At 42.2% G+C, this 23,762-nt stretch overlaps 1 protein-coding gene across 1 annotated transcript in view; it reads right to left on the minus strand.

Moving 5' to 3' along the window:
* Nucleotides 1–1,966: 1,966 nt before the first annotated feature.
* Nucleotides 1,967–23,762, minus strand: part of ALG14 (ALG14 UDP-N-acetylglucosaminyltransferase subunit) — a 102,012-nt gene continuing 80,216 nt past the window's right edge. The window contains exon 4 of the mRNA XM_030327162.1: nt 1,967–2,891. Coding sequence (XP_030183022.1) covers nt 2,661–2,891 — 231 coding nt within the window. The 3' untranslated portion in view covers nt 1,967–2,660. The remainder of the gene's footprint in view (nt 2,892–23,762) is intronic.

Here is a 23,762-nt window from a genome sequence, read left to right on the forward strand (position 1 = left end):
GGCTGACCTGTGGCAAAATACCATCCTTATTCTGAGAGTTTTCTCAGCCAAACACCTAGGAAAATGTCCTGATGACAGACGCTCCTACTTTACCCAGAGATGTTCCGAGAGAACAGTAAAGGCTGGATCAGCCTCACCATTTTAATTTCACGGCATCTCAGGTACTCATGCCTATTTTCACTGACAGTCAATCTCTTCATTAATTTCCTTATTAGGTTTACATCATCCTTATTAAGCAGATTTAAAAGGGAAAAATAAAAACTCGAACACTACAAGAGCTCTTCTCACTGTCTGTTGCCTTGTTAAAGGCGAGAGCTTGGAGAAGGGGGAATGGAATGTCTGTTCGCTGAGGAGCCACCAGGCCAGGCTCTGCGCTGCGTGTTGTCACAGATTCTCAAGCAGGACCAACTAAATAACTGGTGGTGTCCAGTGCAAAATAAAACATGGGTCCTTTGTCCCATATGCATTTGAGAGTGACAGCAGAGTACTAACCCAAGTTCAGGGCCCTCCTGAGTGTGGGTCCCTATGTGGCTGCACAGGCCACATGCCCATGAAACTGGCTTTGCTCTCAAGCTAGGCTGCCCTAGGCTTGAATCTGGTCATGTGATTTTACTTTATTTTATTTTATTTTATTTTATTTTATTTTATTTTATTTTATTTTTTTAACGTTTATTCATTTTTGAGACAGAGAGAGACAGAGCATGAACGGGGGAGGGTCAAAGAGAGGGAGACACAGAATCTGAAACAGGCTCCAGGCTCTGAGCTGTCAGCACAGAGCCCAACGCAGGGCTCGAACTCACGGACCGCGAGATCATGACCTGAGCCGAAGTCGGACACCCAACCGACAGAGCCACCCAGGCGCCCCTCTGGTCATGTGATTTTAGACAAGTCACCTGTAAAAGGGGGATAGTAATAGTCCCTACCTCATTGAGTTGTTATTAGGATTAAATGAGTTAATATTTGACAAGTGCTTAGAAGAATACCTGGCCAGCAAGAACTTACCTAAATGCTTCGTAAAACTACACTCTGCCAAGGGGTGCCTGGGTGGCTTAGTCGGTTAAGCGTCCGACTTCAGCTCAGGTCATGGATTTGCGGTTTGTGAGTTTGAGCCCCGCGTCGGGCTCTGCAACAGCTCAGAGCCTGGAGCCTGCTTCAGATTCTGTGTCTCTCCATCTCTCGACCCCTCCCCTGCTCATGCTCTGTGTCTCTCAATAATAAATAAACGTTAAACAAAAAAAATTTTTTTAAATATACTCTGCCAAGCCTAAACATCCCAAAATGCTAGGGACGGTTACAGCCATGACAATGTGAGTTTACTAAAGCATTTTTTTTTTTTTTTTTTAAGTAGGCTCTATGCCCAGCATGTAGCCCAATGTGGGGCTTGAACTCACAACCCTGAAATCAAGACCTGAGCTGAGATCAAGAGTCAGACGCTTAACTAAGTGAGCCACCCAGGGGGTCCGAATTGAACATTAAAAAAAAAATTTTTTTTTTACGTTTATTTATTTTTGATAGAGACAGAGCACAAGTGGGGGAGGGGCAGAGAGAGAGGGAGACACAGAATCCGAAGCAGGCTCCAGGCTCTGAGCTGTCAGCACAGAGCCTGACGCAGGGCTCGAACTCATGAACCGCGAGATCATGACCTGAGCCGAAGTTGGACGCTTAACTGACTGAGCCACCCAGGCACCCCTCCACTTGAACATTTGTAAAAATGTTTTTGAGTTTCAGGGGTTGGGTGGTTCAGTTTAGTGTCCGACTCTTGATTTCGGCTCCGGTCATGATCTCACAGTTCGTGAGTTCAAAACCTTATTGGGCTCTGGGATGACGGTGTAGAGCTTGCTTTGGATTCTCTCATTCTCTACCCCCACCCCGCCCCTTCCCTACTCATGTGCTTGCACACACATTCTAAATAGATAAATAAACTTAACATAAACAAATACAAAATACAAAGGAAAAAAATGTTTTGAGTTTGGATTCCTGAAACACAGAATCATGTTTTTATTACTATGACAGTAGTCACCTTTTAATTTATTTTAACAATTAAACAAGACATTTCAAAAGATATTCTGGATTCAGGGCAACTACTCACAAAGCAAAACCAAAGAATAAAAAAAGGTACTGGTGTATGCTCATGGTTCTGGAAGCCTGTGGAATGCAAATTGTCATGAAGCCCATTTAATGTAACTGCTTCCTTTATACTGAAAGGATTCACTAGGGACTTTACTGCTTCCATACAGGAAATAAAGCCTGTTGTATCTGAACAAAAACTAAGAAATATCTTTCTCTGCTACAATGCAGAATATTGTAAACAAAACAAAACAAAACAAAGAGCTGCAGAACAGGAAATGTTACTAATCATACTAATTCTATATTTAGTTGTAGGAAAAATATTACTAAGTCAAGTCAGCAGATAACTTGCAGGTAGTGACAGAAAAGAAAAGAAATTCGGTGCACAGAAGCATAAATACTTAATGATTTATAAATGTTTGTTTTATAAGAGCACCCTCAGTTTCTTTACTGAGTTACACATTTTTTACTCCTCACCACCAATAATTCTCAGGACCTTCAGAAACCTTTATAATAAACATGTAGTTTTTCTCTCCCCCAATTATGATAAACATGGTTGACTGCAAAATTCTAGAGAAGAAAGTTGCCATTTGTCAGACAATTCGCCCGAGGTACACAGACTTGGGATACTTCTCCTTAAGAGCCGGCCACTGAACAATGAAGTAATCGGAGAGGTGAAACAGAATCTTTCCGGACAGGGATAAATGTTCTACTCGGCAGATGCTTTCAACATAGACAATGATCACTTTCTTTATTCCTAGTATCCCAAGGAGAAGGGCAGATACGCAGACAGGAACACATGTTCCTGGTCCATTACACAACACCTTAAAAAAAAAAAAAAGTTGAAGGTCAAATTAACATACAGAATACTAATCTAAATGAGGCATTTAAAGTTAAAAACAGTCACATCTTAGAGGAGACTTTTTATTATTCTAAGCCTTGAATTATTCCTTGTCAAGATCTAGTGTGCAGCAAACCCCATGCACATAGGAGTAGACAGGGCTCCGTGCTGGCTCTCCTGCTTACCAGCTGTGTGGCTCCAGGCAAACAACTTAACTTCTCTGCTACCACAGGGTGTCTAGCACAGTGCCTGATGCTCAGCCAGGATCCACTGTGTTGTGTTGCTCTTCTCCAATTGCTTGCGGGTCACACAAATACACAGAAGACAGATAAAGTCGGCTATGAGTCACTATTTTCTCATGTACCAACTTGTTCTTGTTGATTTTCTAAAATAATCTTTATAACGGTTGGACATTGACATGTAAGATGTAGAAGAAAATGTCTTTAAATGACTATGTAGGGTATTTTTGTGGGGTATATATAATCATTTTAGGAGTCCAGGCCAACAAATGGGATATTTGAGAGAAGGCTACTAAATGAATGAGGTTTTTTTTCCCCCAATGAGAATTTAATCTGTGTTTGTGGTCCAGAGATTTTGATGCTTTTGAATTTTGCTAATTTTTATAAAAAGCCACCGGTTAAAAACAATTTAGAAATAACAATTGTTATTTGGCAAAAGTAACAAGAGAAACAGAAATCCAACTCCTAGAGCAACTGCAAAGACTTTTTAGAAGACTTTTAAGAAAATGAGAGGAAGCCTATTTCATGGAATTGTCGGTAAGATAATTTATTATTATTTTCTGAGAAAAATTGTTTTGCACAACATTGTAATCACGTGCCCGTATTTACTTAGCAAAGCCTAATAAAGCATTTTTTTTTTTACTCCACAAATCATAAAACAGGAGATTTGTGGCTGTCTACACGTGCCTGCTGGGCATTATCTACCATGTCACATGATCTTTCCAGCACATAGTCCACAAAACTTATCAGACATCGGAGAATCTTAGAGTTGAAAGGGTCTCCAGATATACTGTCTGACCATCTCGGCATTTCAGAGACTGTCCCGATAGACAATGGACTGGACGGACATTCTGCCAGGGCTGTAAGACTCGGTCAGGGCTCTCAGGGTTTGATAAGTTATCTGATCTAGGCTCCGCCCTTCCTGGAGGCAAGCCCACCTGACACACTATCCACAGGACTTTGGGAAGAGAGAAGGTAGCCTGTTTCAGGTGGGAACCAATCTTTTTTATGCCTTCCTTAAAGTGGCTACCTACCTACCCCCTGTCTTTATGAAGAGTTTTTGTTTAGTTTTTCTTGAATTACCAGCTACTAAGCTGCTCTCCAGACCAATCTTCTTTGATCCCTATTGAGTTGCCCTTATAACTTTTTCTTCACAGACCCTGAAGACACTGTAATAGAAAGAACATGGGACTGAGAGTCGGGAACAGGGTACAACCCTGTTCAACAGTGTTGAACTGAACAGGGTTCAATTACTGTCTCTTTACTGTTGGGACAGTAACGAGAATCACCACCTAGGCTCTCACTGCCACTCTTTATCAACAACTCACTGTGGCCAGGTACTGTACTAAACAGTCCACACACATTATTTTAATTACTCCTCACAGCAATCATTTGAGGCAAGTTTTATTGTCCCTTTTTGCAGAATAGGAAACTGAGGCACAGAAAGATTTGGCAAGTTGCCTGATCGCATGTTGAGGAGTGGAGGACGTCTATTGCTTCAGTCACTTTTTACCTGGGACTCGGTTACCATATGTACAGGGAGAGTGGACTCAATGACTTTCCCTGTCAGCTCCAGGATTCTTCTAATTCTATGACTCTAATTCGCCTCTAGTTTTGTCTTATGCCTAAATTACAAGATTGTTCTGAATCCTTTCAGAGTTCAGAATTCTAAAAATCCTATTGATGCAAGGTTTCTCAATAGTGGCATTACTGACATTTTGGACAGGATAATTTTTCATTGTGGTGGCCTGTCCTGCACATTGTAGGATGTTTAACAGCACCCCTGGCCTCTACCCACAAGATTCCAGTAGGCAAGACAATTAAGAATGTCTCCAGGCATTGCCAAATGTCTCTAGTTGAGAACCACTGCATTAATGTATTCCCTGACCCTTGGCTTATTTGTGTTGCATTTCTCAATCTTTTTTTCCATGGAACTGAACAAAATAAAACCTACAGCTAAAAAATAATGTAAAGATTGCTTGTTGGGTCTTCAATGTCACAAAAATATTTTCATGTTCGTTGCCTTTGAAACAAATGTACATATCCATGTGTGTTCATTTCACTACCTGAACATACAAACTGTGAATGTTCTGATGGAAATGTCTGTATACAGGCAGGGAAATGACTGGCCATTGGTGGGAGATGCATTAACAACCTGCTACAGATCAGAAATAGAGATTGTTAAGCTAAAAGTGGAAATTAAAGGTATTCATTTGTTTATCTCTGTCCTCTATTTCTATTTTGAGGCACCTTACTATCAAAGTCCTCGATACGATAAAACCACAAAACCATAAATCAAGTACTTAAAAAAATGGCATGGGGCACCTGGGTGGCTCAGTTGGTTAAGCGTCCGACTTCGGCTCAGGTCATGAACTTGCGGTCTGTGAGTTCGAGCCCCGCATCAGGCTCTGTGCTGACAGCTCGGAGCCTGGAGCCTACTTTGGATTCTGTGTCTCCCTCTCTCTCTGCCCCTCCCCCACTCATGCTCTGTCTCTCTGTCTCAGAAATAAATAAACATTAACAAAAATTTTTAAAAATGGCAAATTCATCTTGAGGAAAACTTTGGCGAAGGAAAGCTACTTTTAATTAAGCACAGGTTTTGACCCTGCATTTTACAGAAGCCTAGGCAAGACAATTAAAAAACTGTGGACTGTGGAGTTTCCACTGTTTAACGAAGCATATCAGAAAGACTTATTCCAAGCATTGAACAAAACAGAATTTTAAGTAAAAAAGATGTTAAACAATATAATGGTTGATCTTGTCTTTTTAAAAAAACACAGAGATACTCTTCATATTTCTATTTCTTAAAATGGACATTCTCAAGAAATATGGGGGCATTGCTTTTATTGTCTTTCCTCCTTTCTACTTTGTAAGCTCCTTTTGGGCAACTTCTAGGACCATCTATGTTCTACACCTGGAACAACAAAAGGCACTCACTAAATTTTGCTCAAAGGAAGGAGTGAAGGGGTAAAGGAGGGGGGGAATCCTTTGCCCATTGTATATAGAGTGGAATGCTCCATTTGCTCCACTCAACTCCATTTGTAACTCTATCATACACACTTACCATAAACATAAAGGCTGTAACTGACAGCTTTTTTTATATTAAATATAATTTATTGTCAAGTTGGTTTCCATACAACACTCAGTGTTCATCCCAACAGGTGCCCTCCTCAATGCCCATCACCCACTTTCCCCTCTCCCCCATCTCCCATCAACCCTCAGTTTGTTCTCAGTATTTAAGAGTCTCTTAAGGTTTGCCTCCTTCTCTCTCTGTAACTTTTTTTCCTCTCTTCCCCTCCCCCATTGTCTTCTGTTAAGTTTCTCAGGATCTACATATGAGTGAAAACATATGGTATCTGTCTTTCTCTGCTTGACTTATTTCACTTAGCATAATACCCTCCAGTTCCATCACGGTGCTGCAAATGGCCAGATTTCATTCTTTCTCATTGCCAAGTAGTATTCCATTGTATATATAAACCACACCTTCTTTATCCATTCATCTGTAACTGACAGCTTTTTAGAAAATCATCCCACATCCACTTGCCTTTTCTTCAGGGAACCATTGTACTGTATTTCTCTCTCTCTCTCAACTTAAGTGCTTGGGTAGACTCCATAACCAACTATAAGGAGAGGACATATGACTCCAGTCTGACCAGTCCTGGCATCAAATTCCCCTGACAGAAGTCACTTGTTCAGGGAAGAGCACCTAATCCAGTGAGAAAACCACAAGATGGAGCGGGACATTTGTTGGGGCTGCTGAGAGAGCAGTGACTTTTCTGCTATACGAAAACCTTGGAGGATGTAGGCCTGGCACTGTTAACACTTCTCTTGCTACCCTGAGAATGAAGCCATCACAAAGCAGAACAGAGCAGAACTGAGAGATGAAGACAGGCCAGATCCCAAAGGTAGCATTTATGATCCATGAATCCAGCTGTGCCTGAAGGAAACCAGATCTATCTCTAGACTTGCCAGGTATGTGAGGGAATACATTCCATTTTTACTTAAGACAGCATGAATCAGGACTTCTGTCACTAGTAATAAAAAGTGTACTAATTGACGTAGCCCTTGATTTTGTCTAACTCCCTGACTAGCCTCTGACTAGTTGTAGTGCCAACTGTTAAGTGTTCAATATGTGCCTGCTAGATGAATTAACGAGCCAATAAATAAACTTTCTCTGAGAGCAGAAAATCCAAGAGATGTACTAAGGATAATACAAGTTATAGGTCAAGAAAACAGAAAGAGGTCAGGGCTAATATAAAGTCATGAGGGTAGATGAGCTGGATCAAGGATCAATGGTTACAAAAGGATTGTTGCTCTGTAGATGTGGGTCACCACAGGTCCAAGTCCTGTTGGCTGAAACGTAACACTGGCATGTATGAAGAAATGTAGTTAATTTGGGGAGTCTGAACTCAACTTCTGGCCTAGTGGGAACTCCATACACACAATGTGGGCCAAGACCTTTGGGGTCTGGATTGTTTTGAAGGTAAGAGACCATGAAGCTGAGAGCAATCCAACAGGGAGCACGTGAAGGAGAGATTAAAAGCCAGATGGGGAGCCCAACTAGGGCTGCAAGTGCAGGGAATGGGCAGAAAAGCAGAGTCTGACTCTGAGGTACCTGCCTGAAAGCTAGGCTTTCAAACGGCTTCTTGCTGGTGGAGGTGGAGGCTGGAGACAGCTCGTGAACGGCAGGGACAGAGCTGCAGGGAAGGTTCTGCAGAGCTTCCAGGGTCATGGATAAAGCTGGAGAACTAGAGGCCACTGTCAAAGCTGAGCTGGCTTAAGCAGGTAGTCTCTGTGGAGGTCACAGGTTTCAAAATCAACAGTCCTGTTTATTAGGATACTGGTTTCACTTTGTAGACAGGTAAATGGGGAAGATGCGGGAGGGAGCAAACACTGAGGTGGAGGAATAGTCCAGAGACACAGGGAGGAAAACATCATAGATATAAGGCTTAACAGGAAGCAAAGTCAGATAAAGTGCTTAAGAGCGCATCTTCTTATTTTAGAAAAATAAGAAACCCACAAGGTCACCTGACTTAGCCTATGACCCAAAGTGTGTCAAAGATAACGAATCAATGTTTCTTATAGCCAAGAAAGCTACAAAGATAAAGATCATCAGATTTGGCCAAGAGAAGAGTAATGGAAACCTCAGGGATAGCTATTCCAGTGAATCTTTGGGCTAAAATACAGGGCAGGAGAAGAGTGAGCCCAAAGGGGAAGAGAGCTCCAGTAGGAGCTGGGTGAATGAAGCAGGCTGGGGAAAAGGTTTATAGAATGGAATGAATGATCTATATGTGAACATAAAGATCAGTGGAACTGGTGGTGAGGGAGGAACTTACTCTACAGAAAAGAGTGAGTTCTTTCAACACCAGGAGAAAAGAGTTAGAATTCTGAGTATTTTTGAGGTTGGTTTGGGAAAAATTGTATTTTTTGAGAACACGACAAAGGATAAGAATGATGCCACTGGAAGTTTGCTCCCAGTGGATTTTCTTTTAAATGCTAATAATTTTCAGCTCATTGTGTAAACCACGAAAAGCATAAAGAAAAAAAGTAACCTTTCCAATCTCATCAATCTGTTAAATTTTGGTGTGTTCTCTTTCAGTGAATGTCTTTATATAAACATTTATATTTTACTAGAAAATAGTATCACATATGCACATACATAATTGTGAGAGCTTATATATAAATATTGTAGAATTCTGGTTAGCTATAGTTTTGTGTGTTATAAAAAGTCTTTAAAATTCCATGATTTTTAATGACTGCCTATATTTAATTCTATGGCTAGCTCATAATTCAATTAACTCTTCCCTGTTAGAAATTTAGATTGACTCCTTTTCTTTCTGTTCTAAATCATGCTGTTTGATGTCTTTGTATAGATATCTGTGACCCCTAATGTTTTAATTTTGGATTGAACTACGTTCCAGAGTTTTTGCTGAGGGAGAGGTTAGAAGAAACAGCTTCAAGGACTTAAGGAAGTTGCAGAAAGTTTATTAAAACAACTGTCATGAATTGGGAATGGGCCATGTGGTGTTTTGGGTTTTGTTCCTGCCTAGAATCTGTTTGAACAATTTCTTACCGTATGAACTGTGGCAGCAAGCAGAGCCCAGCTCTCATGGCCTAAGTGAGACTCCTTTCTAGGTCCCCTCAGCAGCTCGTGGACGGGCCAGTGACTTGGCCAGATGTTTCTGTCTAGATCTGACCAAAAGCCAGGGGTGTAGAAAAGCAACTCTGGAGAAGAAATGGTTTCTGTGACAAAGGTGCCATTGAAGAGACTCCTGTCTAGTACTCGCAGTGGCAGGTACAGTGTTCACTCTCCAGTAGTAGTGGCAGAAGTGTCTTCCCAAACCAGGTCTGTGGCCATGGAATTTTGGCCATGGCCCTAACTGTTCTGCTCCCATCTTGTCCCTCCATGTTTTCTAGTCCAACCTCACTGGCTTTCTCAGTAATTCTGAGAGCTCTTCTTTTAAGGTTCCCAGACCCAATTCCAAAGTGTGTGTGTGTGTGTGTGTGTGTGTGTGTGTGTGTGGAGGGGGGAGGAGTGTGGATGGTGTCCCTACACACAGTACCAAGCAATTCTCGGATATCAGCAGCATGACTGAGAATGCAGCTCAATTATGACGTTATCTGGGGATAGTACCAGCATTCACAAGTTTAAGGACCAGTCCTAGGAGAATGCTCCTCACTCCCTACTTCAGACATCAGTCACAAGCCCCAGGCTATTAAACCTGTATTTCTGATTGACAGGCTATAGCCTGGAAGTTAGAACGACTTCTTCGGTAGGTTCTTTTAATTTCCTAGAGCAGCTCACAGAACTCAGGGAAACATTTATGTTTACCAATTTATTAAAGGACGTGAATAGTCAGAGGAAGGGGGAGGTATAGCACGACACTGTCCCCAATCTCCAAGTGTCCACCAACCCAGAAGTTCTCTGAACCCAGTCCTTTTGGGTGTTTATGGGGATTTTACTATATAGTCATGACTAAGTCACTGGCCATTGGCTGATTCAACCTCCAGCCCTTCTTCCCTCCCCCGAGATGGGGTTGGGGGGAACTTGAAAGTTCCAACCTTCTAATCACAGGGTTGGTCCTCCTGGCAACTAGGACCCGAAAGTCACCTTCATTACTGTAACACAAGACTCATTCATTGCCCTATCACAGGAAATTCCAAGGGTTTTAGGAGCCTTGAGCTGGAAATCTTGGACCAAGACTAAATACATATGAGAAATATATTCATTTCATTCATTCACTCAAATGACCAAATAATATATTTCTTATAAATCACATAATTTTAGCTTTCAATAGCCTTTCACTAAATTCTTTTCCTATTTCAATTAGCCAGAGTGGATTCAAAAAAAATTTTTTTTAAGTTTACTTATTTTGAGAGAGAGAGAGGCAGAAAGAGAGGAGACAGAAAATCCCAAGCAGGCTCTGCACCATCAGTGCAGAGCCTGATGTGGGGCTCGAACCCCTGAACTGTGAAATCATGACCTGAGCCGAAACCAAGTTTCAGATGCTTAACCGACTGAGCCACCCAGGTGCCCCAGCCAGAGTATATTTACCAAGAATCTGTACTGGTATGGGAAGAACAAAGACGCAGAGTAGCAAATGCAGAGTCAGACGAGGAATGGATCATGTCAGGGCAGAAACAACATTTGCGCTGGCAGGGCTAAGAGCACCGAAGCACAGGGAGCAGACACAGTGAGACATGGATGAGGGCAATGCCACAGGAAGGGCCAGGTGAGCAAGTACTCCAGTATGGGAAGGGGAGGTGAAAGACCTCAGCCACAGAGGAGGAGGGCAAGAGCAGTGAGGAAACAGCTCTGAAAACTGGAGGGAGAAGCATCTGTGAATAATCAAGGGAGGGAGGAAGAAAATGCAGTTGGAGAGCAGGTGGTCTGTAACATGTAGAGGTTAGTCAGGGGACCAGAAAGCTCGGGTGAAGCCTGAGGAAAGGCAGTGCTGAGTGTCCACGACCAGTGGAAGTGGACGGCAGGAAGGAAAAGGATGAGTAGCAGATGGGATGACGTATTCCTTGGCTCACAATGTGGTACATTGCATTTCTTCTTTTTTATGGATATTTGATCATCTGAGTATTAACAGTTAAACAGAAACATCTAAATATCAAAAATAATGTGAAATAACCAAATGAATCCTAAACACTAGAATCAACAGCTATTTATGAACTTTAAGGTCTCTTACAATTCCACTGCTAACACACAGAATTTTCAGAGTTGTCATCATTGTGTATGTAGCATTCTGAGGTCTACTTTTCCAATTCCATCACTGCTTCCATTCCATGTGCTACATAGGCATTCGCTGCTTTGCAGCATGAACGTGCTATAGTCTACCTGGATACTTCCTAGCTTCTCTTGACACAGGTATAGCTTTCATTTTCTTCTTTTTTTGTGTGAGTGAAGAATGAAACCGAACTTATTAATGTAATGACATCATTTGTAATGATGCTTTAAGCAGTGTTCACAGAAAAATAGACCGCCAATTTACACATGCTGAACAAGAGGTAATTGTGTTTACCACCAAAATACTTAGGTTAGATAAAGAATTGACACCTTTGAGAGAGAGATACCGGCTTCCAGGTACGGAATGAGTAAGTCCTAGGGATACAAGGTACAGCCAATGGCATAGAGTCAATCCTATAGTAATACTGTTGTGTGCTTTCACATGATAGCTACACTTGTGGTTAAGTACAACTTAATTTATAGACATATGGAATGACTACGATGTATGCCTAAAACTAATACGACAAATGTATGAACAGTATTTCAATGAAAAATTGACATCCTTTACACTATCTTTAATTTCTCCTTCTTTGCCATTAAAAAATCATTCCTGGGGCACCTGGGTGGCTTAGTCGGCTAAGCGTCTGACTTTGACTCAGGTCATAATCTTGCTTTCATCTTCTTTTAAAAAGGTAAGTAAATTTAATAAACTGTTTTTTTATCTAGGCTAATGTGCTCATGTTGTAAGGATACTGATTTTATTGCTGGCTTCTCAAATTATCAATTACTTGTACTTCGCTTGGTGACAACTCAAAAAAACTGTTCCTAATGTAAATTAGGTTCCTGGACAAAATTCCAACGTGTGTGTGTTTTGTGTGTGTGTGTGTGTGTGTGTGTGTGTGTGTGTGTGTGTAGGCTTCCCCACACCAACAGTGATCTAGATACCAGCTGGGTGTCTTACAATTTGACTCAATTCTGAGTCAGAATCAGATTCCAAAGGTAAAGGGCTCAGTCCTATAAGTCCACCCTTCACTTCAGATACCAGTCACACACCCAGGATGGTACCTGTGCTTCTGGCTGACAGGCTACAAACTGGAGGCTCCAGCTACCTGCTCGAACTCAGGATACCGCAAGCCCATGTTGTTACTGGTACTTCTGCCTGAATGGCTCTAAATCAGAGGTTCCCACAATCCCTTGCTTGAGTTCAATTAATTTGCTAGAATAGCTCACAGAACCCAGAAAAAGCCATTTACTCACTAGATTACTGATTTATTACAAAGGATGTTAAGGGATATGAATCGACAGCCAGATGAGGAGATACACAGGGCAAGGTATGGGGAAAGGGCACGTGGAGCTTCCATGCCCTCTTGAAACTTGCCATTCTCCCCAAATCGCCATGTGTTCACTAACCTAGAAGCTCTCTGAACCCTGTCTTCTTGGGTTTTTGTGGAGGCTTCCTTACACAGTCATGATTGACTAAATCATTGGCCACTGGTGACTGAATGTACCTCTAGCCTGTCTCCCCTCCCTGAAGGTTGGGAGGGGGGTTGGCACTTAAAGTGCTAACCCTCTAATCACACGGTTGGCTACACTGGCAATCAGCCCCCATCTTAAGGGCTCTCCAAATAAAACCTTTACTGCTCTCATCACTTAGGAAATTCTAAGGGCTTTAGAGGAGCTTTGAGTCAGGAACTGTGGATTAAGACCAAATATATATGAGAAATGTATTTTGGGTCACCTGAATGGCCATAAACATGCTTTTCTTCTAAATCACAATATCGCACATTGCAACAAAAAAACAACAGTAAATTTTCATCCTGTGGGATCTTCTCCAGTTAAGTTCCCTATATTGACACTGATTACTCCAGTTCAGTCAGAATATTCTTGTTTATGTTGCATTCACACAATCCATCAAGAGGCTGGACAACATGGTGTTTATGGGCCAGGGATTTACGATCACACAGACATGGGTTGGCTGTTTCACAGCAGTGTGACCAGGGACAAACTGCTTATCCATTCCATGGCTCAGTTTCCTCACTTATGGATTACTTCATTCAAGAAGTATTTATTGAGCAAAGACAACATGCCAGGTACTATTCTGGGTATTAGGAATGTACTGATGAACAAAAGTCCCTGACTTCACAAAGTGTACATTCCAGTGGGTAGACAGAAAATAACAGATGCATGTGTGAACGTACAACACAGAGCAGGCTAAGGAAAGAGGAGATACGGAGGTCAAGTAAGAGCTGGGAGGAGGTGACTTGTAAGCAAATACGTGATGAAGTGGTGTGGTCTTCTGAGGAAAAGAGACACCAGAGCAAGAGGCAGGAAAGAAGAGGCAGATTTTGTGGACTGACTGTAAGTTACTGAGGGCTAATGAAAGGGTTTGGGGGGTTAGGGAGGGGCAGGAGCTTGAGACAGATCATAATCTCACAGAGCTGTTATGTCCAGGTGAAACTCTATCTTCGGGGTTTGGCTTCTCGTGGTAAATACTGGAAACAAAGACACACAGGGCCAGATGACACTGGCCTCATGGTGTCGTGGGGAGGCAAATAATAAGCTTTAATGCATTCTTCTTCTTGGGAGCTTGTAGTAGGTAGGGAGAGAATGTCAGGGGTGGGGAAGAGTCATTAACCAGAAACAAACCAGAACATGAGGAAAACGGCATCTACTTAATAGTGTTACTGTGGAGATTAAATAAGCTAATACGTGTAAAAGCATCTGATGTAGTGCTTGGCCCATTTTAAAAATTCAATAAATGGCAGTTATTATCATGATCCATCCAAAAGTCAAGGAGTGTAATTATGGCATTTTTCAAACTCTTGAGAGTGTTCACAAGGCTCTTCCCTCACTCTGTCACAGGCATAGTGCTGACCTGGCGCGATTCATCTTTTCGGTCAGAGGACACCTCAGAAGAGTAACCCAGCCATCCATTTTTGTCTTTACCTTCCAATCATGTTTTTTTGCCCTGCCTGCTCCCCTACAAGTGACGCTGGTGCAAGAAAATGATGGAAGGAGCCTGATTACCAGCAGTGGTATTTTCTGGATTTCCACAGATGGTAGACAACTGAAGGATTCTTGAGCATCCCTGCTTTGGGCCTGCAGAGCCCCAGTAGTGTATCTCTCAGCCTGTGGCCAAATGGCCGTGAAATGAAAGTTGGTGGCTGCAACACGGTCAGCAAGCCTGATAACGTGATGAATAAGCCTCATCTTGTTCATTTCAAAACAAGAGAGGGCTATTTTATCCTTGCATGGGAAACTAGACTCCCAACCTTCTGGCGACCTTCCTGATTTGTCAGGTTTGGGTTCAGCAACAGGGGTGGCAGGTAAACAGGGAGCAGAGACATGCAGACATTGGGCTCCAGTGTCCCCTCCATAACTCAGGATGGTCAACTGTAGTTTCAGTACGTGTCAGCAGGATCGTACAGACCAAGACTCCACAGAGCTGGGCACTCTATACATGTTGACGGCCAATCCTCCCACTCTGAGTGTGGAGTAGGCGAAGGAACTCAGAGCTTGTTGGGGACACACTGGGTTGGCGTTTCATTTCCTTGCCCTGATCTTCCATCATGAAAAAGTAAATACGTATGTAAAATTAACACTTAAATTTTTTTTTTGGTCTGGTTAAGCCATGCTTGCTCTGCATCAATATTAAAGATCATTGTCAGGCTAATCAAACATTGTTCTCCTAACCCTTCCTGGAAGCAGCTGAGGAAACTGAATTTTTTAGTTTTCCGGTTCTCAGGACCAAACGGTCAAGGTGACGTTCATTTCCTGCCTTCTTGGTGTTTGTTTGTTTTCACTGTATTTTCCATGGTCTGAAATGATTTCACAGAGATCTTTGAATCGTAGTAAGTCAGTATTTTTTCCTTTGTTTTCCCTGCACCCTATACTCACTTGCTCTCCCAGAAGCAGATGGCTAGTGCTAGATGCAGCCTCTGGGAGTCATTTAGCTCAGTCCTCTCCCTATTGCCTGAGAAAGAAGGGCAAGACCTCGACCTTTACAGGCACCTACTATTGCCAGGCACAGGACCTGTGTGACATTTTGCATAATTACCTCACTTAAACCTCACAATCGTTCTCTGGAGAGGATGCTGTTGCTCTCATGTTCTGGACAAGAAAACTAAAGCACAGAGAAATGAAATGACCTATGTAAGATCATACAGCTGAGACTCCAACCCAACTTCTAGAAGACGAGTCTCTCCTGTCCACCATCCTGGTCTGGCTCTGCCCTGCACCTGTTAACCAGATCCGACATTAGCTGGAAGTAGGCTTAAAGGCAAGGAGGGCTCCAGGGCAGATAGGACTCAGGGAGTTTAATTGAAGGTGAAATTCTGACAACTGTTACTAATATTTTATAGCTTTAATAGAGACATAAGTGGCAGACCAGAACATGCCACTGGACTCAGATGGATTAGGAAAGGCTTTCAGCAGATTAAACAGAAAAAAATGGTTAACATTTTTATAAGAAAAGGGAGTACCCTTTCTAAACAAGAAGAACTGGCTTGATCAGAGCAGTTATATAATTCCTGACTTCTGTCAAGGCCCTCTCTTAACTAGATAAGTGATAGTCTTCATGATCTAGTCAGCAGTTCTTCTTAGATAATTTATGCAGAGATTATTTTTGCACTACAGGCATATCTTGTTTTACTGTACTTTGCTTTATTATGTTCCGCAGATACAGTGGTTTTTGTTTTTGCTTTTGTTTTTAACAAACTGAAGGTCTGTGGCAGCCCTGCATCGAGCAAGTCCATCAGTGCTGTTTTTGCAACAGCATTTGCTCACTTCAGGTCTCCGGGTCACATCTATTTCAAATGTTTTCATTATTATTAGATTTATTATGGCAATCTGTGACAAATGATATTTGATGTTACTATTGTAATTGTCGTAAGGTGCCACAAACTGTACCCATATAAAACAGCAAACGTGACTGATAAATGTGTTATGTTCTGACTGCTCCACCAACCAGCCGTTCCCCTCATCTCTCTCCCTCTCCTCAGGCCTCTCTGGTTCCCTGAGACACAATGTGTTGAAATTAGGCCAATTAATAACCCTACCAGAGCCTCCAAGTGTTCAAGTCACAGGAAGAGGCACATGTCTCTCACTTTAAATCAAAAGCTAGAAATGACCTAAACTTAGTGAGGAAGGCATGATGAAAGCCGAGATAGGCCAAAAGTTGCCGAACAGTTAGCCAAGTTGTGAATGCAACGGAAAAGTTCTTGAAGGAAATTAAAGGTGCTACTCCAGGGAACACACCAATGATAAGAAAGCAAAACAATCCTATTGCTGATATGAATAAAGTTTTCGTGGTCTGGATAGGAGATCAAACCAGCCACAACATTCTCTTAATGCAAGGCCGAATCCAGAGCCAGACCCCAACTCTCTTCGATTCTAAGAAGGCTGAAGGCGACACTAATGACTCTTTCCTAAAATAGGAACACTGGTAGGAAATGAGAGAAGCAATTAATTCTAGCAGGAGTTGTTTCAAGGGATTTAAGGGAAGAAGCCATTTCAGTAAATAAAAGTGCAAGGTAATGCAGCAAGTGCTGATGTAGAAGCCGTAGCAGGGTATCCAGAAGACCTACCTAAGTCAAGTCATGAAGGGGGCTCCACTAAATGAGATTTTCAATGTAGACAAAGCATCCTTCTATTGGATGAAGATGCCATCTAAGACTTTCACTGCTAGAGACACCTGGCTTCAAATACTGGGCTTCAAAGCTTCAAAGGACAGGAGGACTCTCTAGGAGCTGATCCAGCTGGTGACTTTAAGCTGAAGCCAATGCGCACTTACTATTTTTTTTTAAATATGTTTTTTAGTGTTTACTTATTTATTTTGAGAGAGAGAGAAAGAAAGAGAGAGAGTGCACAAGTGGGGAAGAGGCAGAGAGAGAGGGAGAGAGACAGAATCCCAAGTAGGCTCAGCACTGGCAGCAGAGAGCCAAACGTGGGGCTTGAGCTCATGAACCATGAGATCATGACCTGAGCTGAAATCAAGAGTCAGATACTTCACTGATGAGCCGCCCAGGCACCCTGCTCACTTATCATTCTGAAAGCCCTAGGCCTCTTAAGAATTTTGCTAAACCCACTCTGCTTGTGCTCTAGAAATGGAACCACAAAGCGTGGATTACAGCACATCTGTTCATAACATAATTTACTGAATATTTTAAGCCCACTGTTGAGAATTCCTGATCAGAAAAAAGATTCTTTTCAAAATATTACTACTCACTGACATTGCACCTGGTCACCCAAGAGCCTGGAAGATGTAGAACAAGATTAATGTTGTTTCATGCCTAACACAACACATATAGATATAGATATATGGTTCCCCTGGTGGACCTGGGCAAAGTCCATTAAAAACCTTCTGGAAAGGATTCACCATTCTAGATGACATTAAGAACATTCATGATTCGTGGTCAAATTGTCAACATGATTTGGAGTTTGGAAGAAGTTGATTCCCACCCTCATGGATGGCTTGGAGGGGCTCAGGACTTCAGTGAGAGAAGTAACAGCAGGTGTGGTAGAAATAGCAAGAGAACTAGAATGGGAAGTGGAGCCTGAACATGAGACTGAATGGCTGTAATCATGATAAAACTTTCACGGATGAGAAATTGTTTTTGAATGAGCATAGACAGTGGTTTCTTGAGATGAAATCTACTCCTGGTGAAGATGCTGTGAAGACTGCTGAAATGACAGCAAAGGATTGAGAATATGACATCAACTTACATGATAAAGCAGTGTCAGGGTTTGAGAGGATTGATTCCAATATTGAAAGGAGTTCTACTGTGGGTAAAATGCTTGCAAACAGCCTCATATGCTGCAGAGAAATCATTCATGAAAAGAAGATTCAATCAATGTGTCAAACTTCACTGTTGTCTTGTTTTAAGAAATTGCTTCCACAGCTATCACCCTGATCAGTGAGCAGCAGTCAACATCAAGGCAAAACCCCCCACCAGCAAAAAAATTACAATTCACTAAGAGCTCTGATGATGTAGCATCTTTTAGCAATAAAGTGTATTTATTTTTTTAAATGTTTGTTTTTGAGAGAGAGAGAGAGAGAGAGAAAGCGTGGAGGAGGGGCAGAGAGAGAGAGGACCAGAGGATCCCAAACAGGCTCCACGCTACCAGCAGACGGCCGATGTTGGGTTTGGGCTCATAAACCACAAGATCATGACCTGAGCCGAAGTTGGACGCTCAACCAACTGAACCACCCAGGCGCCCTGACAATAAAGTATATTTAAATAAAGGCATTTGTACTGTTTGTTTTTTAGATATAATGCTATCACACACTTAGCAGGATATTAGTAGAGTGTAAACAGAACTTTTATATGCACTGGGAAACCAACAAAATTCATTTGACTTGCTTTATTGTGATATTTGCTTTACTGCTGTGGCCTGGAACTAAACCCGCAATATCTTTAACCTATGTATAAAGAAATGTTTATGAATTTTTATAGGGGATTATCTGATTCTTTAATTCTGAGTCAAAAGGATACATAAAAGCACTTGTTTCCGATATTCTGGTTGTGTGTTCGTGCGTGTGTGTGTGTGTGTGTGTGTGTAAAAGAGAGAGAGACACTAAGACAATGAAACAGAGGCAAAATGATAATATTCAACAAACTTAGATGCATTAAGTAGTTGTACTTTGTTGTGGTTAAACACGGTACTCTGCAGCCAAGCCTGGACTCTACATCTTGAATAAGCTGTCAAGGTTTTCCAAAGAACATGTGCTTCACTCTGTTTTCAGGTATTCAAAAGTTATTTTCCTTTCATTGTCCATCACACATTTATCAAAATCAGGGTGTTTTTTGAGGTTTTTATTGACTTCAATCTTTAGCTGAGTTTTGTTAATAAGTATGTTTCACTGCACTAATGACTCTCTCGTATTATAGACTCAGAAGACAGGTACCTTAGCAGGGGCTGAGAGAAGCAATGAGTTTATCCTAGTTCCATTCAGAGAGGACCCCTTTAAACCAGAAAGTAGAGGAAAAAAGACAGTCTCTTTAGCAAATGGTGCTGGGAGAACTGGACAGCAACATACAGAAGAATGAAACTAGATCACTTATACCATACACAAAAATAAACTCAAAATGGATGAAAGACCTAAATGTGAGACAGGAAACCATCAAAAACCTAGAGGAAAGAGCAGGCAACAACCTCTTTGACCTCAGCCACAGCAATTCCTTGCTCGACACATCTCCAAAGGCAAGGGAACTAAAAGCAAAAATGAACTACTGGGACCTCATCAAGATTAAAAACTTCTGCACTGCAAAGGAAACAATCAACAAAACTAAAAGGCAACTGACAGAATGAGAAAAGATATTTGCAAATGACCTATCGGATAAAGGGTTAGTATCCAAAATCTATAAAGAGTTTACCAAACTCAACACCCGAAAAACAAATAATCCAGTGAAGAAATGGGCAGAAGACATGAATACATACTTTTCCAAAGAAGACATCCAGATGGCCATAGACACATGAAAAGATATTCAATGTCACTTATCATCAAGGAAATACAAATCAAAGCCACACTGAGATACCACCTCATGCTGGTCAGAGTGGCTAAAATGAACAACTCAGGAAACTACAGATGCTGGTGAGGGATGTGGAGAAATGGGAACTCTCTTGCACTGTTGGTGGGAATGCAAACTGGTGCAGCCACTCTGAAAACAGTGTGGAGGTTCCTCAAAAAGTTAAAAATAGAACTACCCCTATGACCCGGCAATAGCACTCCGAGGAATTTATCCAAGGGATACAGGAGTGCTGATGCATAGGGGCACGTGTACCCCAATGTTTATAGCAGCACTTTCAACAATAGCCAAATTATGGAAAGAGCCTAAATGTCCATCATCAACTGATGAATGGATAAAGAAGATGTGATTTATATATACGATGGAATACTACTTGGCAATGAGAAAGAATGAAATCATGCCATTTGCAGCAATATGGATGGAACTGGAAGGTATTATGCTGAGTGAAATAAGTCAGTCAGAGAAGGACAGATATATGTTTTCACTCATATGTGGATCTTGAGAAACTTAACAGAAGACCATGGGGGAAGGGAAGGGGAAAAAATAGTTACAAACAGAGAGGGAGGGAGGCAAACCACAAGGGACTCTTAAATACAGAGAAGAAACTGAGGGTGGATGGGGGTGGGGGAGAGGGGAAAATGGGTGATGGCCATTGAGGAGGGCACTTGTTGGGATGAGCACTGGTGTTGTATGTAAGCCAATGTGACAATAAATTATATTTAAAAAAATAAACCAGCAAGTAGAGAGATGACTCTATGCTAGCATTTCTCAGGCCTCCATATCACATTCACCCAGGGGCACTTGCCCAAAATGTATTCTTTCTAAAGCAGAATCTCTGGGTCCAGAATCCTGGAATATGCATTTGAAACAAGCTCCCATGTGATTCTGGTGCAAACTATAGCTTGTAAACCTCTGTTCTATACTATAAGAAGGGGTTGGCACCCCAACTACATTTATTCCTGCAAAAGGGGTCTGTGTGTGCTAAGGGAGAAGGAGATGTGGCTACCTGTGATCCATCAAAGGCCATCCTCTCTCTCATCCTGCAAGACCATTTTGGGGGCAGGAGTGCAGCTGAACTCATCTGGAGGAGTTTTTTAGTGAGTCCGAGCTTCCTACTAGCAGAGAGAACTGCCAGAACTCTGTTGGCTAGACTCTTCAAAATCAAGTAGCCTAAGATAGGGAGGAGACCTATCTTAAAGGACTTGAAGTTAGCTCCTTAATTATCGGTTAATGCTTTACAAAGGATTAGTTAACAGCATTCTGAGAGTAAGGACAGGAGACAGAGAAGGCACCTGAGGACAGAAAGGGACATTAAATAGGGAGGTAGCAGGTGTCCAGGCAGCATCTCTTCTGTCACTCAAAGTCATCTTAGCTGCCAAGGGGCCCCATTTCACCTGGGCTAAAAGAGCATCTGTGCAGACGTGGGGAATGGTTTGCTGCTTGCTTTCTGGCATAACAACCTGGGTTGTTGGGAAGGAGGACCCGCTGGACAAGCGGGACCTCAGTAGCGGGGCTGTGCCAGAGTCATCTTAAGGGCAGGGGCGACAGGTTTTAATCTAGCAGGTAATCTGAGAAATATCCTGTCTGACCCAAAGCCAAATCTTGTTAAAGAAGAGATTCTCAACCACTCTGGAGAGAATACCAAACCTCTGGGTTTTCTAATTCAAATATGGAGCCCCTGTTTTTTGAAACAATAGTCTCTGTCTAATTGCGAACAAGATGGCGTCTCCGAGCAGTTGACAGTCCAAGGAAAGGGCATGACTCGAGGTGAGAGCATGGATTCTGGAGCCACACTGCCTGGGAGTGAATCCTGGCTCTGCCACTTCCTACCTGTGTGAACTGGTGGGAACTATTTCACCTCTCTGTGCCTCAGTTTCATCATCTACAAAAGGGGGATTCAAGCATTGCTTTCGACATAAGGACTAAGTGGGGTAAGGCCTACAAAGCACTTAGAACTCAGCAAGTCCCTTATGCATATTTGCTATTTTTTTCTTAGTCTCTCTGCCTAGGGTTGCCTCACAACAAATACCAAAAGATGGGTCTCAGAGCTGACGGGGGAAAAGAATCCTTGTGTCATCGGTACGGCTGATGTTCTTTCAAGATCAACAGTGGCTCTTTTGATTTCATTACAGTCTTCCCTCCTCCCCCAAACCCTGCGGAGGGCACTGCTGGGCCACGGTCCAGGCATCTTCTGTCGGGGCAGCAGGTTCTCAGGTCCCCTCTGAAGAGCCTTTTAAGGGAAAAGGACGTAGGCTGGCAGAAGAACAAACCCCTATTTTGTGTAGTTCAGCTACCAGGGCAAATATAATGCCCTCCAAATTATTTACTGGTAAAGCTTCCCAGGGCGAGACTGAAAATAAAATTCTGTTAGAAATCCACTCTAGGGTATGAAATAGAATTATCTCCACCAGGATTAAATCACACTTCCTGAGTCTGACAGAGCGTTTCCAGGGAGAGTGAGTGCCATGCAGCCTTTCAAGCCACATTGTCATTCCTGACTCCTGCCCCCACTGACTGTCAGCCCATTCAGCCTCGCCTGCCAGCTCTTTGCGGCTTGAGTCTTTGAAACAAGGAGCTGGGTCCAAAGACAAAACGGGGGTACTTTTGGTTGGGGGAAATGCTGGCAAGGGGAATTCTGGAGAAGAGCTGGAGCAAGGCACTCACTCACACACCTGACAGACGCGAAGTTTAAATTTGATGTGAATTATAATCAAGTGTGTTAAAACCCACGTTGCAGTTCTAATAGCTACCACCAGCCAATCACTCTGGGCTTCTCAACCTGCTATGACTTTATTAAGAAATTTCTTCACGAATTCAACAGTTATGGCCTGAGCAGAATGGGAAGCACGGTGTAATGATTACAGTATGGATGCTGCAGTTTCAGACTATTTCGGTTTGAATCCTATCTCAGCCATTTAGTAGTCATCAAACTTTGGGCAAGTCAATTTTTTTCCTTATGCCCCTATTTTCTTAGCCACAGAATGGGGCTAAAAAAACAAACAAAAAAAAAACCGGCAGGTAACTAACTCATAGGGTCGTTCTAAGGATTAAGTGAATTAACATGTATATGGAATTGGAATGATGCCTGGCATTTTTCTTGGCACAGGGGCCTGGGAAGATGAGTGAACCACCAGGTAGCCTACAATCCATAAACACGGTACTGTATTCAGCTCCTATCATGTACTTTGCACAAAATGGGTGCACAGAAAAAGTCTTTGAGGGGTGGGGCGCCTGGGTGGCTCAAGTGGTAAAGTCCTACTCTTGGTTTCGGCTCAGGTCATGATTTCATGGTTTGTGGGATCAAGCCCTGCATTGGGCTCTGCGCCGACAGCATGGAGCCTGCTTGGGATTCTGTCTCTATCCCCCCCTCACTTGCTCACGTATGCGCACATGACATATTTCTCTGTGTCAAATTAAATAAATAAACATTAAAAAAAGTCTCAGGGAGAGTTGGCAGAAATTGCTGATTCACTATTGGATCTCTAGTGGTGCTGGGCAGTTTAGCATCACAAAATACCTCAAACAACAACAACAACAACAACAACAATGCTTTGTACACTGCTTCTATAAATAAGAACAAAAGCTTTGTAACATGTCATTAGTTAAAAACTATCCACTCCAATACTGAGTATCTTTAAAAACTATGAAATGAACAGAAAAGTTTTAGTCTTTCAACAGAGGAAATAGTTTTTCACTGCCTTATATAATCACTTCTAAAATTTAAAGCATATGTTCACCATTGATATGCCAATAATGCTCTGCTACGAGGGACCAGAGCACTATGTTCAATCAAGAAAATCCTTTAGACAATATATAGATATAAAAGGGTGAGAAGAACATCATGGACTGTTCTA

This window comes from Lynx canadensis, chromosome C1, assembly GCF_007474595.2.
Source record: "Lynx canadensis isolate LIC74 chromosome C1, mLynCan4.pri.v2, whole genome shotgun sequence".
Classification (NCBI taxonomy): Eukaryota; Metazoa; Chordata; class Mammalia; order Carnivora; family Felidae; genus Lynx; species Lynx canadensis.